The 23,050-nt window shown below is 38.2% G+C and overlaps 2 protein-coding genes across 13 annotated transcripts in view; one reads left to right on the top strand and one right to left on the bottom strand.

The window, feature by feature from the left end:
- Positions 1-22,010, top strand: part of Firrm (FIGNL1 interacting regulator of recombination and mitosis) — a 34,686-nt gene extending 12,676 nt beyond the window's left edge. For 3 of the 4 annotated variants that reach the window (XM_078022282.1, XM_040277971.2, XM_021722672.3), the window contains 16 exons: positions 2,797-2,877; positions 4,433-4,497; positions 5,596-5,744; positions 6,311-6,440; positions 7,419-7,605; positions 8,388-8,470; positions 9,092-9,143; positions 10,504-10,593; positions 12,076-12,261; positions 14,091-14,213; positions 15,439-15,534; positions 16,766-16,879; positions 18,660-18,764; positions 19,293-19,373; positions 20,487-20,606; positions 21,679-22,010. In XM_078022282.1, the coding sequence (XP_077878408.1) occupies positions 2,797-2,877; positions 4,433-4,497; positions 5,596-5,744; positions 6,311-6,440; positions 7,419-7,605; positions 8,388-8,470; positions 9,092-9,143; positions 10,504-10,593; positions 12,076-12,261; positions 14,091-14,213; positions 15,439-15,534; positions 16,766-16,879; positions 18,660-18,764; positions 19,293-19,373; positions 20,487-20,606; positions 21,679-21,876 (1,860 nt within the window). In that variant the 3' untranslated portion in view covers positions 21,877-22,010. The remainder of the gene's footprint in view (positions 1-2,796; positions 2,878-4,432; positions 4,498-5,595; positions 5,745-6,310; positions 6,441-7,418; positions 7,606-8,387; positions 8,471-9,091; positions 9,144-10,503; positions 10,594-12,075; positions 12,262-14,090; positions 14,214-15,438; positions 15,535-16,765; positions 16,880-18,659; positions 18,765-19,292; positions 19,374-20,486; positions 20,607-21,678) is intronic. The other variant, XM_078022283.1, reaches the window with a different exon arrangement.
- The window catches only part of Scyl3 (SCY1 like pseudokinase 3), a 32,505-nt gene continuing 31,465 nt past the window's right edge, over positions 22,011-23,050 (bottom strand). For all 9 annotated transcript variants that reach the window (XM_040277980.2, XM_040277979.2, XM_040277978.2 and 6 more), the window contains one exon: positions 22,011-22,691. In XM_040277980.2, the coding sequence (XP_040133914.2) occupies positions 22,632-22,691 (60 nt within the window). In that variant the 3' untranslated portion in view covers positions 22,011-22,631. The remainder of the gene's footprint in view (positions 22,692-23,050) is intronic.

A 23,050-nucleotide genomic window follows, 5' to 3' on the forward strand; every position in this document is an offset into this window, starting at 1 on the left:
GCCCGGATCTCGCTGGTGAGAGGAGAGCCCTCTTGACTTGTTCTTTCCCCATGGACGCCATCTCTATGTCTATCCCATTGTATATTAGCTTCCAACAAGGGAATTCGCATGGGAAAGGGCACTAATATTTAGACCACAGCACCTTGCTTTCAAAATGTCAAAATAAAACCATTAGATTTAATAATAAATAATCTGGCATACTAACACAGCTCCTAAATTTGCTGGGCCCCTTACAACAAATGACCACAACTGAATGGCATTTTTAAAAACAACAGAAATGTATTCTTTCATAGTACTAGAGGCAAGAAATCCACGATGTGGCAGCAGGGCCAGGTTCTCTCAAAGGCTGTAGGGGACAACCTGTCCACCCTTCTCTGGCTTCTGTGTTACTGGCAGCCCTTGGCATTCCTCAGCTTGTGGCTGTAGAACTCCAGCCTCTGCCTCCATTGCCATGATGTCTTTCCCTGTGTCTCACATCTCTCCACGAAGACACCTGGCGCACTGGATTAAGCACACACCTTACTCCAGCATGACCTTGTCTTGGCTGATTAAGTCTGCAATGACTGTATTTTCAAATATAGTCTGAGGTGTTAGGGGTTAGGACTTCAACATTTCAGCCCATGATAGCCCCAAATCCATACGGTACTTATTATTTATTCTCTATTTTCTTGGATTTAATTTCAAAAAGAAAATATTGAATTAGACTTCTCAGTAGACAGTGTTTTAGCCATAGTGATTGTTTTTCTTTTTTCTTTTTTTGGTACCGTGTATTGAACCCAGGAGCACTTAACCACTGAGCCGCATCCTCAGCCCTTTTTGTATTTTATCTAGAGACAGGATTGCTGAGTTGCTGAGGCTGGCTCTCAACTTGCAGTCCTCCTCTCTCAGCCCTACAAGCCATTGGGATTACAGAGGTGCATCACTGCATCTGGCCAGAAATTTATTTGAAAGGCCCTTACATATAATTTAGTTTCCATTGTGATTTCAACATTTGTTCATGTAATGATTTGAGAAATTTGTATTATTCAGAAAATAAGCACATACTTTTATATCTGGTGCCTATACTTAGATTTATTGTCTGCTGCATTTGGACTTCATCAGTATTTTATTTAAAGAAAGGAAGAATGGGTACACATTTTAAAACACTGAAAATGGTCTTCCTTGCTTATATTTCCTGTCCCTTCTTTGTTGGCATTGGGGTGCAAACTTTGTTTTAAAAAGTTGAGTAAATCAAGGTGGGACTACTAATGCATATGTGTTATTCACTTGCTTTTAAGAACATCAAAGTAATAGCTCTTTAAATAGTAGTATGGTATTTAGTAATGAAATAAAAACTAGGATGTCAACCAAAGCTTATACAATTTCTCTGTGAGTGAGAGAGAAAAAATTAGAAAAACTGATAATAAGTTGCCTTATCATTCAGTTGTCGGTGTTATAAAGTAATTCCAGAGTGCTTATTATGTGCCAAGAAATGTAGTAGGTACTAAGTTAGTCACATCCTCTACCCTAAATAACTTAAGAGTCTAGCTTGCAAGATGAATAGATAATTCTAAGTGCTTCTAGAACAGAGTGATCTTAGTTGGCTCATGGAAGTAGAGTATAAGGTAGGGACCCAATCATGAAGTCATGGACGGTTTCTTGGGGGGATATGACATCTAGGCTGAAAAAAATTCATTTTACGGTCAGTGTAGATTTATTTTTAATCACTCAGCTTTTATACTTACATAGCACTCATTCATGTGCAAATTGAGCAAAAAAAAAGGTGAATTTTCATCTACTCTATTTCTGCTGAGGAAAACTTTTCAGTTAGTTTTGGTAAAGTTCAAAATGAAGGATCCTATTTAATTAATGGATCATGTGATTCCAATTTTATTGGGTTTAATTAAGGATTTGCTATTGAAAAAAATCATACTCAACATTAACATTAAGGTAAGTTATTTTTATATAAAATAATTCTCAACATTGAAGATAATGTATCTATTTGATTTAATTTTGTGGCACTAACTTAAAACTCTTCATCAATCTTAGAGTTTTCTGTACACAATATATCTACCCTATTCTTTTTAATAACTGTATGGTATTATAGTTTATGAATGTACCATAAACATCTTTAGCCTTTTGCCAACATTTGGTTCACTTCAGTTTTCACAGTATCAAGAACTTTGATTTCATAGCAGTACCAGTATTTCTATGAGATAGGTCCAGAAAGGATATTTTAACACTTCCACTCTTAATAAAAATGAACAGAGTGTGGTGTTCATGCTTCCACCAGTGGTAAAAGAAAGTGCTTGTCAACCTCTTTCCTCTTTGGCTTTTTAATCAAATAGCCCTCCGTCCTTCCCCCTCTCACATGATATGGGGATTGGGTGGTCATTTGGGTTTTTTCAGTATTAGTTATTGATTGGTTGTTTTTTCTTTTCTCAGAACTGCCTTTTCATGTCTTTTATATATTAGTGACCTTTTTCTTTTGACTATTAACTTGATTCCTGTATAGCAATGAATAATAAATTATTTAAATTTCTTTCCCTTTAAAATCAACAAGAAAGATTGCCTCTTTGCTATTAGGCTACTATTTGTTTTCAATCATGTAGAATTTTATTTTCTTAAATATATCTCTTGTCATTTAGTGTGTGTTTATATGCTCCTGCCAAAATATTAGAGAATAATAATGTTTTCCTGGGAAATTTTTATACTCTCTGTATTTGTTAAGAGGTGTTTTTAGAAAATACCTCATTTATAAGTTAATTACATATTTGTATTTTTATTATAACTCCTTATGTCCTTTTTCTGGAACAGGATAATACTGACTACAGATTATTCCAGAAAACACTTAAATTATGTCGTTTCTTTGCCAACTCCCTTTTGCATTACACTAAGGTAAAGGCTCTTTCCTTTATAATGCATAAATGTAAAATCTACACTAAATTATAAATTGTCCTGCTATTACTATTCCTACCAAAATTAATCTTTTGAAGTTATTTTATCAAGTATATTTTGAAGGGTTGTTAATGGTTTTATGTTATTAGTTGTTAAATATTGAATATCTGTTGTATTATTTAACTTGTTCCCATCATCATTGTTATGTGTTTGTAGTTGGGGGGATTGAACCCAGGGGTGCTCTACTACTGGACTATATCCCTAGCCCTTCTTATTTTTTATTTTAGACATGGTCTCACTAAGTTGCTTAGGACCTCACTAAGTTGCTGAGGCTGGCCTCAGACTTGCCATCCTCCTGCCTCAGCCTCCTAAATAGCTGGGATTATAGCCATGCACCCCCATGCACTATCATTTTTATTCACATCTGAAAAAAATATTTTCATAAGCATAAATCAATTTTCAGAAAATAATTCAATTTACCTTTAAATACCATTAAAAATTTTTTCTACATATTTCTAAATTAGTTTGTTAAAGTTTAAATGTCCAGACTTGAAACCGTCTTAATTGTAAGAGTAGGAGTCATGGGAACGGCAGTGACACCTGAGTTGGTGGAGTGGACTGAATATGTTGCCCAGCATACTGGCCACGCCCAGCACACTGGCCAGTGTGTTGTTTTCTGCTTGTATGTGGACTCTGTTGGTCCTCTGGCAGTCACCTCTCACAGTAGTCATCTGCCTCTTACGCTGGGCTCCTGCAGCTTGTGGGGTCTTACTCCAGGGTCCAGGGGCAGAGGTACGCTTGGGAAGTGCACCAATGGCACTTGAGGGGCAGTCACCCATCTAAGATTCACTTGGTGAATAGAAGGTAAAATTTTCTGTAATTATGCCCTGTCTTACATTTTTATTTCCATATAACAGTTTCTTTTTTATATACCAGGGATTGGACCCAGGGGTGCTTAATCCCTGAGCCACATCCCTAGCCCTTTATTTTTATTTTTTGAGACAGGATCTCACTAAATTACTTAGGACTTTGCTAAGTTTCTGAGGCTGGCTTTAAACTTTGCGATCCTCATGCCTCAGCTTTCTGAGCCACTGGGATTATAGGCACACACCACGTCTGTCTATCTACACTGTTAGTTTCTAAGAGATAGTCATAATGGATAGAGGAATCACACTTGGCTTGAATCCCAGTCTTATTTAGCTATGTGATAAAGTTATTGATATCTGAGCTTCAATCTTCTATTCTGTAAAATGAGGATAATAATATATAGTAAGTTTTTTGATAAGACTGAAAGTACTGTATGTAATATCATTTGGTACTAGTGTGGTTCCATAGTAGGTGCTCAGTAAGTGATAGCTGCTAATTGTAGTAGGATGGTACTTGTAATGGTAAAGAATTTTATGTACCTGCTCAGCCTCATCTTTCTTTTTATGATCATGTACATTTTTTAAAATATGGCATATCTAGGATTTTATTTTATTTGCATGCTTTTGGGACAAGATATGTATTAGAAAGTCATATTGCTTACAAAGATTGAAAAATTATTTTATTTCAGGAATTTCTTCCTTTCCTTTCTGATTCTTGCGGCATATTGCATCAGCTTTATCTTCAGTTACACAGGTAAAAAAATAAATAAATAAGTAGAGAGGGAATCTTGTGAAGGGTGGATTCCATGTGAGTTTACTTACGTTTGCTTTCTTAACTAGTGACACACAAGTAATAAATAATTGATGTGATAATAACGAAGGCAAAAAACTTTTTGGAAATTTTATTTATTTGAAATTAAAATTGATTTTGTGGGTTTATTTACAGATTAAACATAGAAGAAAGGAACTGCAAACTTAAAATGAAGTTAGTAGAACTTCCTGACTGAGCACAGAAAAGGGCAGAATAGCACATAGTTACATTTGAGATAACATAAATTAAACTCACATACATGTAAGTTTAGTCCCAAAAGAGAGGGGAGAGAGGATGATATAAAAATATATAGCTCAAGATATAATGGCTAAATATTTTCAAGTTCATTTTTATTTTTGTGTAACATAATCACAGAAAGTGACTATTTTCTAGAGTTTTATTGTCTCTGGGTGCTAGCTTAAAAGTTAGCTTTCAAAGTTTAGCTTCCATCTGGCACACCCATTATTTTGTGGTATATGGAATCGAATCCAGGCCCTCACACACACTAGCAGGTACTCTACCACTGAGCTGCATCCCCCAAACAACTTTTAATAGACATAAAATGAAGCCAGAATTTGTCAGAAGTATCTTTTTAATACACACACACACACACACACAGTGTTCCACTTATTGATTTAGTGTTTGTTTTTTACTTACCCTGTTTTTGTCAAATGGAATTAAAATGCATCAAAACAATACTAAAGGCCTGGGAATGTAGCTTAGTGGTGGAGCACTTGCCTAGCATGCACAAAGCCGGGGGTTTGACCCTTAGCACAGCACACACACACACAAACAAAAATGAAAAGAAAAAAGGCACTTACAAGGATTTCTCCAAGATTATGAACTTTTTAATTTTATAGAATTATGTAACATTTAGTTCAGAGGTCTTCATACATCCTACTATCAATTCAGTACTTCAAGTATATTGCTGCTTTATAGAAACAGATGTAAAATATGCATTTTTTTACTGCTGGAACCTTAGTTTGTAGTACTTTTGTCTGAATTGAGGAGGTAGCTGCTAATGAGCTGTGTTCTTTCTAGCAAGTTCCCTCCAAGCCTGTATGCAGCCAGCATCTCCAAAGCACAGCAGGAAGAAATAGCTGGGGCTTTCCTGGTGACCCTGGATACACTGGTGAGTCAGCTGCTCACGGCCCAGCCTTTCGCACAAGCAGTTTTGGACAATAAATCAGGTAAGCTACAAAGCAGATTTAATGTTAAGTCATCTCCTGTTAATTATGACATATTAGATATGGGTATTTCCCCTCGTGTAGTCCCTCTTTCATAAAATTCAAAAATTATTTATTTAAAATTCCCTCTACTGGGGGTGCTGGGGTTGTGGCTCAGAGGTAGAGCGCTCACCTAGCACATGTGAGGTGCTGGGTTCAATCCTCAGAACCACATAAAAAATAATTAAATAAAATAAAGGTATTGTGTCCAACTACAACTTAAAAAAAAAAAATTTAAAAAAACAATTCCCTCTACTGGGGCTGGGACTGTAGCTCAGTGGTAAAGCACTTGCCTCACATGTGTGAGGCACTGGATTAGATCCTTAGCACCACATAAAAATAAAAAAGATGTTGTGTGTCCATCTACAACTAAAAAAAATTCTCTCTACTTTTATTGAACATTTCTCATTAAAAATATCATGCCTCTAATTTCTTTATGTAACACAATCAAATTTCTGCTGAAAATATTTTGGGCATTCTGTTAGCAATTTGTTGGATCTTAATGTGTAACTTGGTTCCACACCTGGAAGACTTGCCCTGTGAGCTGCAGCTCCCACAGTGCCTACTCCTGGTGGTTGTCATGGAGAAGCTGCCCTCTCAGCCTGAAGACGTGCAGGCCCTATGGTGCACAGAAGGCCAGGTCCCAGAAGCTGCAGCCAGGTAGCAAATGTGTTGTTCCTGTCCAGTCCTGTCTATTACTCTTAGTTTAGAATACCTTACTATATGGAATGTCTTAAAATTAAATATTTTCTATGTCAGATATTCTAGTTAATAGTAACTATGTAGAAAAACTACTTTATAAAAATAGCTATAAAGTATATCTATCTGTAACAGATACTAAAAATATTTTGGTTTCTGACCAGTGGCCATGAACACTGACTGTAGTAGAGTAGATGCAAACAAGGGCATATAAAATTAGCCCAATGAGGGGCACTCCCAGTTAGTTCCTGGGAACTGCAGTGTCCTTCGCCTCCCAGCAACACCATGGCCCAGGCCAAAGTGCCTTGCTCCCTGGGTTATTGTTATGCACCAGTTCTCTACCCCTTTCTCCAGCCCCTTCTGAACTTACTTTTCTCCTGCTCAAAACTTCTCAGTTTTGCCTTCAAAGCCATCCTCTGCTTTTTCTCTTCATCCTCTCCTTCTTTCTAACACACACATCAAAGTGGTGAGTTGTGTCTGCCTTTTTATACATGCTTCGTTGTCTTTACCTATTTATATTTTACCTATTTTTAATTTGCTATTTAAATTCTTTATGAAAGTTTCCTCCACCATTTCTATCTTAAAATGGCTCCTCCCTGAATTATATATAATATTGTTTTCTTTCTTAAATCTATAATAGTTAATTTGGCTTTCTTTCCAGTTCCCTGAGGAACTTTGACTTTGTATAACTCAGTGAATGATAAACAAGTTGGTGAATGATGAAAATCATGTCCAAGAAAATTCTTATCCCTTTTGTAACTTATTCTAACAGTGAATATATTTCATGTGTGCATGTTCACATATATTAGCAGCTATTACTGATTGTATCTCTTGAGATCTTGCCTTGCTAAAATAACCTTCCCTGTGATATATTATTATTTTACCTGCTAAATAATAAGTGCTATTAATATTGGGTTCAATGTTCTGACTTCCCTGCAGGAGATCTCTACTCAAGGCCATTTTCCACAGTTTCGAGCAGTGTTCTGGTGAACTCTCTCTACCTGTTCATTTGCAGGGAGTGCAGAGAAAAGGGAAACCCGAGGTGGCAGTCACCTTGTACCAGCATGTTTGTGTTCATCTGTGTGCCTTCATTGCTTCCTTTCATCCCTCATTGTTTCCTGAGCTGGTGAGCATGTTGCTTGCTGGGACAAGTGAAGTTACACTTCTGCTCTTTTCACTGAAATTGTGATTCAAGTGTAGAAGAAAGTTAATGATTATTCCCTCAACTGCATATTTTATCCTTTAACTTGGGTGTCTTGGAATGTAATCCTCGATTCCTATAGATTTTAGATTAAATAGCTAAAATACTTGGGAAACATTTTGAGTGGAAAGTATGATAAAACATTGTGAGTAGAGGAGAACTTGTATAGAATTTTACTTAATTTCATAAAAGAAGTAAATAGGCCTTAGACATAATGTGCATGTTTTTTATTTTTCATAGAATTGGATTAGAAGAGAGACTTTTTTTAAATTCTAGGAAAGTTCCTAGAATTTAATGAAGGATTAGAATTAGTTAAGATATTATACAGTGGGTACAGCTATCATATATTAAATATTTTGTATGAGTAGTTAAAGGCAGGAAAAAAACTAAGCATATATTTTATTTTCATTGCTTTAAAGATTTCATGCTACTTAAAGAATTCTTGTGGGTCCTAATGATTGAATTACCACATGTAAAACCAGTTTTGATTCTCTGTGGCTTGACCCAATGATTAACATATATTTGGTGCTTATTAAATGCTGAGGGAATGTCATCATATGTTCTTTGTGATATTAGAAATTAAAACTTTGTCATTGAGAATCTGTTACTATATTCCGATAATGATTTCTTGTGGAGAAATGTAATGTTAATGATAATTTATCATGCACTTTAGTATATTTATGAGCTAACTTTTTGTTTTCCATTAGGATGCTGCTCTGTTGAATGCTGTGCTTAGTGCTAATTTGATCACCTCCTTGTTGGCAATGGATGCATGGTGCTTCCTTGCTCGGTACAGAATACTTAGCATTTTGGTGTTTGGGGTTTTTTTTAGTAGTGACTGACAATAAATGATTCTATAATTGTGACGTTATAGAAAAACCGTAGTAGTAGTCCATTAATAGCACCTCAAAATGGTTTGACTTGATATCACAGCACTAAATTATAGGAAGCAAGTTTCCTCTTTTCTTTCTTTGGTACAAGCCCATAGATAAGCATTTAGTAGTAATTTTGTGATATTCTTTAGCCAGAAAAATGGGATGAGCACTCCTGAATCAGTGAAACTTTGAGCACTGTCATGATGTCTCAAGTGGAAAATGCCATACCATGAAACCTTGTTTTATGTACAAGATTATTTAAAATATGGCATAACTTTACCTCCACACTAGGAGTATATGAAACATAATGAGCTTATTGTTTAGACTTCGGTCCCACCCCTAAAATATCTCATTTTGACTAAGTAAATACTAAAAATCCTGAGTGAAACACTTCTGGTCCTAACATGGATGAGGTATATTCAACCTTTAAATAGTTTTGATGTCTTCATCATAGTATTTAGTGCTTTTTGAAAGTTTATCTCCTTCCTTTTCTGAATAATTGAAGAAAAATGACAGCCTTCTGTTTTGTATTGCAGATACGGGACTGCAGAGCTCTGTGCATACCATGTCACCATTGTGGCTCATCTAGTGAGTGAGACATCTACTTTGCATATGTTTTCTCTGAGAATATGACATTGTTGAAGAATGTGAATAGCATAAGGAAAAACAGTCTGGTAGTGAAATTGTCTTGACAGTTTCTTTGCTCCGCATTAATGCTGGTGAATTGAGAAAGATGTTATAACAACATATTATTTATTAGTGTAATTTACATAAAAATTTTCTTTTTTTTTTCGAAATTTTAAATTCAGTTCCACTAATTGTTCTAGAAAAGAAAGATAAGATTAAGTGCGAAGAAATTTTTTAAAAATAAATTTTAAGTTGAATTCAAAATAGAAAATAAGTGTTGGTTGTAACATTGTTGGCCAGGAGTTCTCCCTTCTGTCTTTTCTGTATGATGTCACTGACTCTTGATCTTGCTGTACTTCTGTCAGCCAGCATGCTTTGAGAGAGGGACTGTTTGACAGTAATCAATGCTTCAGGAGAAGAAGTCCTATTTTGTCAGTGGGTATACAGAGAAAATCATTTAATAGTGATTCTTTTAACCTTTTTAATGTCGACAGTTTTTTGCTTTTAAATTGAGGTGTTTGATGTGTTCCATGCGAGATGACTGTGGCCTTATGATCTTTTTGTTGTATTTTTTTCCTTTGGCATTTGATAAAGATCTTATGTGATCCCATTATCCACCTTTTGTTTTGTTTCTTTGTAGAATGATTGTGTTATATTTCTTGGGTTTTTTTTTTTTTTTTTTTTTTTTTGGGGGGTACTAGGGATTGAAACGAGGGGCACTCTACCACTGAGCTACACCCCCCAACCCTTTATATTTTCCATTTTGAGACAGGGTCTTGCTGGCTTCAAATGCCTTAGCCCTCCAGTCACTGAGATTACAGATGTGCCCCAGTGCACCTAGCTCTTGGTTTACCTTTTAAGGATTCTACAGACTAAATCCAGTGAAGTCTGAATATGCATAATGGCCAACAGGTATGTCTCTGTGGCTGATAGTCTAGATCTTACTATACTAAACCTCTCACATATCCTACACAAAACATACTGATTTTTGTCAGTTGATTTTGTTTTTGTTTTTGTTGTTGTTAATGGACCAATACCTTTATTTATTTTTTAATAAATTTATTTTTTAATATATTTTTAGTTGAAAATGGATGCGCAATATCTTTATTTATTTACTTTTTATGTGGTGCTGAGGATTGAACCCAGTGCCCCACACATGCTAGGCAGGCATTTCACCACTGAGCTACAATAGCGAGCCTTGTCAGTTGATTTTCATGTCAGGTTTCCTTTAATAAAAGCTTTCCTGGTACCTTAGATCTTAAAAAGTTTCTACAAGTCTGCTTTTAAATCAGCCTCTTCTCTCCCTCCTGCCTTTTTCCAGATAAAATCCTGCCCTGGAGAATGCCATCAACTCATCAACCTGTCAGTGCTGTTGAAGCGCCTCTTTTTCTTCATGGCCCCTCCCCACCAGGCAAGGACCCCATCTTTGCCATCCTCTTTGGGCAGCTGCTGAGTGCTAAGTTCACTCTTCCCTTCCTTTGTTCACAATTTAAGTGTCAGCATGATCTGAGCATTAGTTTTTTTCTAATCATAAATTTTTAACCAACTGATGGCTTTGCTTATTGCTTTTTAGCACTGCTTATTGCTTTTAGCAGTGAAATGGCTCTATATCCTTTGTTCTTCTGAATTTACTTTGAGGAGCTAGAATGTTATGTTCTGAACGATGTTTTCTATTTTTTCATAGTAAATAAGTTGAGCATCTAAGGGAAAATTTCTAGTATGGTGAGCCTTCACCACCGAGGAAAACAGACTGTGCCACATGAGGTACTTCCCTCCCACAGGAGCCCGTTCACCAGTCAGCACAGTTCTCTGCTTTCCCTGAAGCCATGTGGGTTTTTATTTTTTATTTGGAGACAGGGTCTCTCTAAGTTGCCCAGGCTGGTGTCAGACTTGGGATCCTTCTACCTCAGCCTCCTGAGTTGCTGGTATTAGAGGCACGTGTGCTACTGTGCCTGGCACTATCAAATTTGGGGACTCTTAGGGGACTTTTAAAAAGTTTTTGATGTAGGAAGAGTTTTCTATAATAAGACCATTTTAGATAATATAAATTGAATTGTTTCTTTTCTTTAAAAAATACATTAATATATTTCCTAGTTGAATTACACTTTAGTAATTAAGTGCACCATTGTTTTTTCCACCCAAACTGATATTTTTAACTGTTTTTAGAACTATGTTTCCCGTTTTTATGTAGTCTATTGGTTCCTGAATTTTAATAAAATAGTACTGCTTCTTGTTAATCCATGCCTCTTTGAATTATCATCTCAGTGGTGGGATGGACCAGATGTGTGGCTTGCCTTGTGCAACCGTATGGTATGTCCTGTAACAGGAACACAGCTAGCTGACCCATGTGCTTCTCTGTATTCTTTATTGTGGTCAGTTGAGAAAGTACCGAGCTGGAAGGGCTGGCTAAGTAAGCATGGGGTATACTGGAATATTACTTTTGACTTTACAAGGTGAGGAGTATTTAGGAAACTACTAGATCTAATGGGTAGGAACAAGATAAAGTATCTGATGTGACTAATAATATGCTATTTAACATTTCTTAGTGCGTTTATGTCATGCTTCATTTAACTTTTTCATTTTGGAAACAAATGCATGCTCGTTTTGGTGACGTTGGTGATGTTACTAGTGATGTTACTGTGCAGTCAAAATGCTTTTTTATTTTTATATTTTATTTATTTATTTACTTCTTTTTTTTTTTTAATTCTGGTGGTGGTTCTGGGCATTGACCTCAGGGCCTCATACATGCTAGGCAAGTACTCCACCACTGAGCTACATCCCCAGCCCAAAATGCTTTTTTATGAATTAAATATGGAAATCAATTCTTGGTTCTCATGCATCTCATCATCCAATTGTCTGATGTTACTCTGATTTCCTTAATGATTTATTTCAGGTGGAGTTTGTCCAAAAATTTCCTCCAAAAGAAGCAGAAAATGTGCCTGTGTGGCAGTGTATTTCCTTCCAGGCGTTATCTACTGACCTGAGGAGACAGGCTGTGCGTGAAGTGGCCACAGTGGGTGTTGCAGAGTGCAAGAAGTGGCTGGGCAGCAATCACACTCTGGGAGAGCTCAGCTCTCTGGTAAGATGATTTTGATGAGTCACTTAATTCATCAGCTGTTCACTGAGTTCTGCTTGAGATTGGTGATAAGAAGACAGACTCTGCTTTTAGGTCCCAGCGAGGTTTTCAGGTTGGTAGGGATCTCTGAGAAGCTTAACGTCTGGATTGTGTAAATTATATTGGGGGCAGTGTTCCCCTGTTACTCAAGACATGTTGAAACTCAATACTTAATTTGTGGTACTTTTGCTGACATATCTCTGCAGTAGACAGATGGGTTTAACAACATACAACTTCCATTTTATGACGCCCCCCTGAGCCTTTATGGATCTTTCTACTTAGAATGTTCCCTTATAAAATATAAAAACTATGTATGTTTTATAAAGATAAAAAGTATATTAACTCGCATAGGAAAAGAGACTCATATACTGTAAGGAGTAGAAAATACGTAACTAAGATAAAGCAAGTTGACTAGATTTGGTACATGTAGCAAAAGGTAATTGGAGAAAAATCAAGGAAGGATGGCGGCAGGACATTCAAAGACAATTTGAAGAGTTTAGGGTTTTCTCAGGATATGGGCTTCCATGTTGACAGTAAATGTTCTGATATTCTATGTAATGTACTTAAGTATTATGATAACTTAAGATACTTACATATATCCAAGGGAAGCTGTTATATGCCTTTGTTTTAGAAAAACTGTAAATACCTAGTTAGGAAGTGGGTCACATATTTGTATTTTATGTGCAACTAATTTATAGTGCCCAGCTAGCTTGGCTGGCAGAGGCTGAGTCTCTTAATGTGCACTACTTTCTCTAAGAGAGACAAAAATTCTTTTATTTTATATTAGGAAAAATCACCAATTTTCTAAAATTGAATCATCCTTTAAAGTATGACCAAAACTTGTTCAGCAGGTTTTTGAGCATGTTTATTTTTAAAAGGAAGTAGGAAAATATTAAATAAGGAGCTGTATGGTAATTACATAAAGTAAAGTATGGTTGTTTAATGTATTAAACAATCATTGTTACTATTGGATTCTTATATGGCCTTCACCCCTACCCCCATCACACCACACCACCAACAGCTCCATCCTGTCTAGAAGGAGATTTGAATATACCCGTAGACAACAGTGAGTCTGGAAAAGAGAGTTTTAAGTTTTAGCTTCCAAGTAGTATACTTCCTAAGTACTACATTTGGTTATTAAATGTAGGGTTGCTGAGAAATCTCCAATTTTAAAATAATAGGAACAATAAAAATCTAGTAACCTGTAAAGATTACTGAATGCACAGTAATTTAAATTAGGCTGACCACACTGGCCACTGCTCAAACCTGTTCATTAAAATACAGTAGCTTCAGCTGGGCACAGGGGTGCACACACACCTGGTAACCCCAGTGGCTTGGAAGGCTGAAAAAGGAGGATTGCAAGTTCAAAGTCAGTCTCGGCAACTTAGTGAGACCCTGTCTCAAAGTAAAAAATTTTAAAAAGGGCTGGGGATGTAGCTCAATGGCTAAGCACCCCTGCGTTTATCCCTGGTACCAAAAAAGTAAAAAACAATTACTTAAAATATAGTACTGTTTTAAGTTGTTATGTTTTCAGCCTGAAAGGAAAAAAAAATATGTAGAAAAATAAAAAGCAAATGTTTCTGTGTATAAGGAAAGTTAGTTTTAATAAAAACATATTTGTATTAAATAAATCACTAGAAATAGAAAGATGGATTTGGCTCTTGGCATCACTCCGCGTGGATTTCTGTGAAGAGCTCTAAGTAACTCACATATCCTAATGGAAAGATTGGGCTCCTGGTCCTTAGTCCAACTGGTTTCTGAACTCGGGTCCTTTCTCCTTCTCTTCAATTTAGAACACAGTCCTCTCTGCTTTGCTTGCTGTATGTAATTCTGCTGGTGAGACATTGGATATTGGGCAACAAACTGCAATTATGGAAGTTGGGAGTCAGCTTTGGGCTTTTTTAAACATTAAACAGGTAAGTGAAGCAAATAATCATTTTCTGGAAGAAGAAATTTTAAATATTGAAAAGAGAACAGGACGAAAATTTCCCTGGAAAGTAAAATATGTCTAATTTCTTGAGAAGCTACTTGTGATGCAAACTGAAAGCACTGACATGTACACTCAGGCAGTTCTTTTTCAGAGAGTGTACGGAGTTATGGTAACAATCTAGTAAAGTCACAGTGACCATCTATTCTTACGGCTTGTTGGACCCTGTTTTAAAAATTTCCTCTGCTATTGGTTTCTGTTTTCTCTTGGGCTGACATAGTCTGCCTCTGATTCTCGGGCCTCTCATAAGATCTTCTGGGCATGGAGTGTGCTCTGACTTGATGGTGGAAGAGCACGCGTGGCTACTTTGTATTCCTCCTTCCTAGCAAAGCCAAAAGATTAAGCCATCAGGTCAAAATCAGAATGATAACTTCCTACACATGGTTGGAAACTTAAGTTTCTTAATTTAAAAATCTCAGTATGTTCTGTTTCTTTGTAGTCAAAGGTAGAAATAAATATGTGATCTGTAGCAGTGATGGAAACAGCATTTATAGTTCTGGGAAATAACTGAAATGATTTTGCAGATCCTGTTTCATCATCAGTGGTCAGATTACCTTCCTACAGCATTTTTAACTTCAACAATGCTTTCCTCCAATGCTCACACATCATTCAATAAATATTCACTCAGCCTTTCTGTGCTAGGGATGGATATAGTTTATTATAGTGTGACATAAACAATAGTTGTGAAGAAATGGAATTTTAAGACTAGGGAGCATACGAGTCTGCCACTGTAAACTCGTATTAATTAGATCTCCTTTAGACTTGAATCTTGGATTGAATCATGGATTTTTTTCCTAGCCAGGTGATCTTGAGCAAATTGTTTACTTTCTGTGACCCAGTTTAATAGTGAAGTGAAGGTGATAAACTCTCCTCTTGGAGGTATCATTTGGCATAGGTGAGGTAATAAACATAAAACACGAAGCCTGTTGCCTGTTGTATAATAAGTGCTCAATGAAAAGTTGCTACTGCTAGGGGCCGTTCCTGTTTAAAAAACTAAACTTTCTGTTTAGGACAGTGATGAAAGGGATGACATCATTTTGTATGGGGTGGGGTCGAACTGAAAGAACTGAAAGCAAAAGCTTTGTTATTAGCACCTCTTGTCGATGACACGTACATAGTGAAATCTTCACTAAAACCATCTTTTCTCATTTAAGGTAATCGATCAGCCCTGTGTTCAGCAGACATTCAGCCTTTTACTCCCTCTGTTGGGATTTTTCATTCAGACTCTAGATCCTCAGCTCATAAGTCAGGTAAGAATAGTGACCAAGGAGTGTCACTTCCGAGGAAGTCCTTTCTCATTACTGCTCATTGCTTTTGTGTCACGCCTTCCTTGCTAAACTGAACATGAGTGTCTGGGCTCCGGCTTCTTATCAGGCACGTCTCACCCTTCCTCCTCCAGTTGTCCCAGCCTTTTTCTCTGTCACCTCAGGAAAAGGGAAACATTTTTTTCACTACTGAGCGGTCTGAACTTTTGTGGTTGCTGTTAACTGCCCAAAATAAGCCCTGAGGCTGGGAGTCAATTCCCATGTTGAGCCCCATACCCCAGTCTCTTCCTAGGCACCCCACACAGCTCAGACCAAGGAGAGGAGTGCTGCTGCGTCCCGTCTGGTGGGGAGCTCAGAGCCTGGGCCACTATCAGGGGGCCCTTGTGGTGCTCCACTTATGCCCTTCCTTAGAGACTGGGCAGAGGGAGATGGGAATGCCTTCATCTTGTCTGAAACGATTTAGCGGCTTTTGAACAAGTCCATACTGCACAGAATCCGTCCTCCAAGTCAGAGGTTAGCTTTAGCTCAGGTCAGGGGGAAACAAAAACTGTTTAGAAAGTAACTCTTCCTGTTTAGGAAGATGATGGAAGAAATGACATGTCATTTTGAATGTGGTGGGGTGGGACAGAAAGAACTGAAACCAGCAGTGGCTTTGTTTTTAGCACCTCTTGTCAATGACATGTACGTAGAGAAATTAGCTTAGGTACTTACTAGTAGGTGTACTCTTCTTATTATTTTATCACATGGATTTCTAAAGTAAAATGAGAATACAGTAAAATTATTGACTCATTGTTCGTAATTTGAATTTGCTGGTTCTGAAAGTTTTAATATTCTTTTTGAAAAATTACTGAAAATCTTAAAAATGTATGCCCATCTTTAAAAAATATCCAAAAAAAGTTGTAAGGTTCCAATGTATTTGTTCATACAGGTATCAATTATGTTATCTGCAAAACCTAAAGTACTAACTGTTTAGCCCTAACTTACAGAAAAAGTTTGCAAGTCTTGGCTTTAAATAGTGAACTTCTCTCAATAGAATTTAAAATACAAAATAATTTTAAGGTTTGGTGTGTGGCCTTTTTTTGGGAACATGGAGATTGCCCCCAGGCTGGGAGGCAGAAGTGTGGCCAGGATCCTGAAATGGCCTCTCAACCTCTGAGGTGGGTGCCTGCCTGCACAGTGCTGCTCCCACTCACAGCTGTGGTTTTCCTTTCCACAGGTAGTGACTCTGCAGACCTCCCTACTTAAATTGGAGCCTCCTGACCATGTGCGTTTGGCAATGTTGGATTTTGTATCTTCTCTAGGAAAACTTTTTATACCTCAAGCTGTCCAGGTAATAATATTGTTAACTGTTGTTCCTGTACTGATTAAAAAAAAAAAAAAAATCTCTCAGCAGCTTGTTATTAGTGGATAGGAGAGCTACGTTGATTAGGTATCCTGCTACTTTGCTGAATTTAATGATGAAGGACTTTTGACTTCTGAAATTTTGTAGATTACTGGCAGTGAAGAAGGGGAAAGAAACATTTATCTTAAGAGAAGGTGACTGTCAGAACAACTCATTTTCTTTCAGAAAAGTACATAGACATACAGAGAGTTCATCTGTAGTCTGAGATAGAAGATGCTCATAACCAGTTGGGCTCAGCTACAGTTTCTGAAGGCAGAAAGCTTTTTCATGCCTTCTGTCCAATAGTGTAATTAGAAAAATTTTCATTTATAGAAGTTATTTTTCTAGGTTTTGTATTTATGAATGGGCACCTGTTAGTTTTGAAAGACTTGTAGAAAATGTTTCCCACTTACAGCTGACTTGTGACTGCTCACTTACAAGGTCATCTGCAGTGGCCTGGCAATGCATGCCTACTGAGTTTTAAAGCAGACCTTAAAGCAAAAGAAGCTCCTCATAAATGGAGAGTTTTCCCTTTCTTATTCCTGTATGACTAAAATTGCTGAAATTCCAGCGATTTTAGATAATTGACTTTTTTTTTTATTCTTACCTCCAAGAGAAAGTCTACAAAAAGAGCTCAAAATTAAGGCCTTTATTTTATAATCCAAGCATGCTGTTAATTAAAAATCTTTGGCATCAAAACATTAATTTCTAAAGACTTCTTGTTTATTCACAAATAAACTTCAGTATGCCATCTGTTTCTATCACGTCATTGTAGTCACAAGTGTAGATGTTGACAGCTTCTTTCCAATTCTTTTGGCAAAAGTATCCAAAGATATTTGCACTTGAGCTGGCTTATCCCAAAGTGCTGCTCTATTCATGCACAGCTGTGAACCCTGCATGGGCCAGAACCTGTGGAACAAATTTATCACCAGAAATTTCAATGCCTGATACGTTCTCTGGGGAGAGGCCAGGGCCTGAAGAAATTTTGAGGATTTCTGAGCACACGGGACATTTAAAGCTATGAGATAAGATTGATTCATTTGTTCATTTAAGAAAATGAATGAGTGGTTGTCGTCAGGTTTTTTTTTTTAATATGTTTTAGTTGTAGGTGGACATAATACCTTTATTTTATTTATTTATTCTTATGTGGTGCTGAGGATTGAACCCAGTGCCTCACCGTGCCAGGCAAGCGCTTGGCCAATGAGCCGCAGCCCGGCCCTCGGGTGTTGTTTTAGTCCCAGATGATACAATGAACTAGTAAATGGCAAGTCCCCAGTCTCTGCCTCTTGAGGCAGCACACAAGGACGTGACAGGCAGCACGTTAAACAGAAGTGATGCTGTGAAGGAAAACAAAGCAAGGGGGACAGAGGCCCCATCTGAGGGGAGTCAGAGGGGTCCTCACTGGGGGAGGGTGACAGGGAAGTATGCGAGGCACTAGCCACACAGCATCTGGGAGAGTCTTCTGGGCACTGGCAACAGCAAGCGTGGGCCTCCAGGTGGGAGCAGGCCTCATGTTAGGGAAGCAGTGCAAAGGCTCTGGGTCCTATAGCCATCCAAAATGGGAAGCTATCGCTATGGGAAGGACTGAGTACAGGAGTGCAGTGAGCTGCCATATTGGGCACACACCTTCAGAAGGACAGGGATCTAGAAGGCTGGCAACTGTGGGCATCTGAATGTACTCTACTGGGTTTCTTTTTCTGTACTTAATAAGGTTTGGTTCTCTTTTTAGGACAAAATTCTGCCCAGCTTGTCTTGTATTCTTGGCTTACTGCTAGCTGACAGGAACTGGCTGCTAGAGCAACATACCTTGGAGGCTTTTACTCAGTTTGCTGAGGTAATTACTTATAACACAGACTTGTCAGTCATCACCAAAGAAAGTCCAAAAATTATTTACAGAGCTGCTCTGCACCTTAGTTGTAAAACTTCTGCTGGAGGAAATGACTCGTGTGCTCTACAGGATCTCAGATAAGGCCTAGAGAAGTGGGAGGTTCTGAAATCATTAGCGAGCCCTGGACAGGCCTTCACAGTGGCTTGACTAACTCGGACACTGTCTTCCAGACTGTTTTTGGGTTGAATGATGGTACATCTCATCCTGAACTGTCCTGAGCTGAAGAACCGAAACCTCCTAGTTTGGGTCCTAGGGAAGGTGACTCCTCCCCGGGCTGCTGCTCCCCTGGTGGCTGAACAGAGGGGAAGTCTCAGCACTAGACGTGCACTGTGGCAATACAGCCGACTGTGAGCTTTGAATATCCCATAGCACTGTTTTCTTAAAGTTTTAATAAGGTAGCTCTTACAACTCATTTGTCTTTGCAAGTTGTTGAAATAATCTTAAAATTGATCTTGTTTATTAATCTTTTAATAGGGAACAAATCATGAAGAAATAGTTCCACAGTGTCTATGTTCTGAAGAAACTAGAAACAAAGTTGTATCCTTTCTGGAGAAGGTACTTATTATGGAATTACCTTTTCTTTTCTGAAACTGTAATTATAACCAACTTAGCTTAAATTTTTCAGAATGCTCAGAGCAGTCCTAATCCAAAATACTCCGAAATCTAATACTTTTTGAGTGCCACAGTGGAAAACTCCATACTATAAAACTATTTCATACACAAAATCATTTAAAATCTTGCATAAAATTAACTTCAGGCTATAATGTTTAAAGTTCACATGAAATATAAATAAATGGATTTTGTTTTTAGACTTGGGTCCCATCTCCAAAGTGTCTTAGTACATGGGGGGGGGGCGGGGGGACTCCGAGACACTTCAGTTCCAAGCACTTAAAACAATTGAGAACATATTACAAGTGAGAGAAGTGAAACTCCTGAAGTCCCTCTGTAGTTTGGGACAGAGTGGCATTGATAGTCCAGGCAGCAAGATGACACGTGGGGGTCCCTTTGCTGTTACTAATCATAATTAGATGCAGCTAATTATATAGGCTCTGAGGATCTGTTATTGTAGCTTAAGTATAATTTAGGCTTTTGTTCAATGATTGAGGCCAAGATAGTGACATTATATTTAAGGCATTTTTACATTTAGAACCAAAATTTTGAATCATAGGGATCCCATGTTTGTATATACTTTGAAAACTTTAAGATGGTGCTATCACCAAGTTGTAATTTAAGGGATAGTTGGGAGTACTAATGGAAATAATTCTAAGGTCACAAATCCAAGAAAAATTATTCATAAGCACTTACTTTAATAGACTATATGTTTAATATACGTAAGTACACCTACCTGCATGTATGACATACTTCACGTATCTCACATTTGACACCTATCTTGTGTTACATCTAAGCTGTACTTTAAGTCCATGAACACATCTCTCTTGCCAGTCTGCTCCTGCTTAGCTTATTTTTTAAGGTTGGCAGACCACCATTTTTTCTTGGAAAGAAGGCTATAGGGCAGAGAAAACACTGTAGAGGGGTTTTTAGCCACACCCCATGAGCCCACAGGTTAAGTGACTTGATCTCCTCATCATCTGAATATTACACCGTTTGCCGTCTAGTAGAGAATGCTAATCTGTTGCTGTTTCCTTGGCTCTTCATGGTCTTTGGCAGACTAGGTTTGTGGAGGAAACGGAAGCTGCCAAAGTGGAACGCGTGAAACAGGAAAAAGACATTTTCTGGGAACCCTTTGCTAACATGACCGCAGAAATAGCAAAGGGGTCGTCCTCAGAGGTATGAGCTGCTTTCCAGTGTGCGCCAAGAAGCTCTGTGCTTATTATTAACTAATATAGCAAAGTAGTTTTGGTTCAGTGCTTTTCCTCATGTTGAATTTCAAATCAGATCTAGACATCAGATCTAGACATGTAAAATTCTCCTGTTTTATGGTAGTTGCTCTTTGGAAAGTCTCATGTATTCTGCCTGAAAGGTCACCAACACACTGAACAGGAAGGCTAGAGAAAACGACGTCTTAAACATCGTACCAAACACACCTTTCAATGGTAGTAACCATGGGGGTCAGGGGTGAGGTGTTCACAAACTGTACCCAGAATGTAGTTACTGAACCACAAAAGAAACCACTTGCCTTTTAAAGTGTTTAGACAGTCCCTGCCTCATTCATCAAACCAGTCTCTTTAATAACTTTGGGGGGGTGTCTTAAGAATCACATTTACCTACTGAAAAGCAGAAAATTAACACTAGTGTTGATATTCAGAATATTGTTTTGGGCACTGTAAATACATTTGGAAGGATAAGCCATATAATAGGATCAGTGTTTTAGTCACAATTATCACTAACAGTAGTTTTGGTGATAACTTGTCTGTAAGACATTTAACTTTTATCTCTGAAATTTCTGAAGTGCAATTATGTTTGTTGTAGAAATAGGACCCTTATGTATTCATTGGGACACTCCTCAGGAAGCTGTTGGCCCCACCCTTCATCCCTGTCCCTGTGCAATGTGTGATAGATACTGTAGAAGTCTGATATTTTCTTAACGAGTTAAGTACAAGTGTTGGTGGGGGCAGGGGGACCCTAAGACAGACTCGGCTCTGTCTAAAGAATACTTGCTGGAATTACTGATCTGGGCAGCACTTCTCATCAGGAGCCCTTTGGGACAGGATCCTCATGTACACCCCCAACAAACCACGACACTTGTAGTAACTAACATCTTGAATCCTGCGACAAACCAAAGCATCTTCATGTAGCATTCCAGATAACCAGGTGGGGTGAAGGGCCCTCCTGTCCTTGTGATCAGTGACGAGGAGGGGTTTTAGAATGGGCATTATGGTCTCACATTTCTCCTTTCCAGCCTTGTGCAAAAAGAGCCCGCCAGGAGGTCCCCCTGGAAGAAGAGCACAGGGAGGCACTCCGAGTAGCAGCAGGGGCCCTGCAGACAACAGAGTCCCTGCTGCAGAAGGCTCCTGCTCCAGCCTGGCTTCTAGAGGAAGTGGAGACACTGCAAGAAAGGATCTTGAAGGTGAAACGCATGCTCCAGGGTGAAACTTGAACGTCTGCATCCTCGGGAGACAGGACCAAGCCTGATCCTCTCTCAATTCCCAGGACATTTTGTAAATGAAAACACTGATTTAATTATGTCTGTACATTTTCTAGTACATATAAAACAGCTTTTGTAAAGATGAATCTAGTGAAAATAGTCTTTATTGACATGTAGAGAACAGGATTGTGGGGGATATTTCTCATTAAGAACTTTGGTACAACGTAATACACGTGAACAGTCAGTGACTGCCCCGGTCCACAAAGGGCCTTTTACTCAGGACTACTGTAAACAAATAAATAAGCTGCCTAAGGAGACCGTAGCAATTTAAATCATTTATAATTTATAGCTAAATTTTTTTAAGTTGTATTTTCATAATAGACTATTCTTCTCACTGTTCAAGAAATGGCACAAAATTAAGCTAACCAGTTTGGGTTTTTATATTTATCGTCTTGACTTCCAGGACTGTCCTGGAAGAGGCAGTCCGCTTGGCCTGGCCTCGCCCGCTTGCTCTTCACGGAAACTGGCCTCAGTCAAATGCACACGGGCTCCTCCTCCCAGGAACCTGTGCTGAGCCTCCCGACCACTCTGCGCGCGTCTAGTCAGCACTTGAGGTTGGTCTCACGTCAGTTGGCACAGACTGTGAAGAGAGCTCCCGGCATAGGAAGCACAGGCTGCAAAAGGGCTTTGTCCACACAGCCTGGTTTTGAGGTATTGATTTTTTTTAAAAGGAATCATTGCTCCTAAAGTTCAGCTCATACCTGTTGTCACCAGTTATTATCTTCCCAGTTCAGCTCCCCTTCTTCTCCCCAGCCTTCAGCCTCTGCCTGCAACAAAGCACACCAATAGCAACCCACTGAACAAATCATATCCACATGTGGAAACTTTTAAAGACCCAGCACTTGTTTTTTGATGCCAGAATATCGTGCTTCATGCTAAGTGAAAGCTGAAAAGCAAGACTGCTTAGGTTCCAGCACGGGAGAACCTCAGCCCTGGAAGAACTTTTCACAACCCTATAATCCAGTAGTAACACTACTTTTTGCTTAATCTTTTTTCCAAATAACAAGGTTATTCATGTGACAACCAGACCGCCTAAGACTGTGCCCAGGCACCTCCTCCTGGGGAAAAAAGAATGCTGTTCCTAGGAACCAACTTGCTTAGCTTGAACATTTTAACCACCATGTAC

Source organism: Ictidomys tridecemlineatus, chromosome 10 (assembly GCF_052094955.1).
Source record: "Ictidomys tridecemlineatus isolate mIctTri1 chromosome 10, mIctTri1.hap1, whole genome shotgun sequence".
Classification (NCBI taxonomy): Eukaryota; Metazoa; Chordata; class Mammalia; order Rodentia; family Sciuridae; genus Ictidomys; species Ictidomys tridecemlineatus.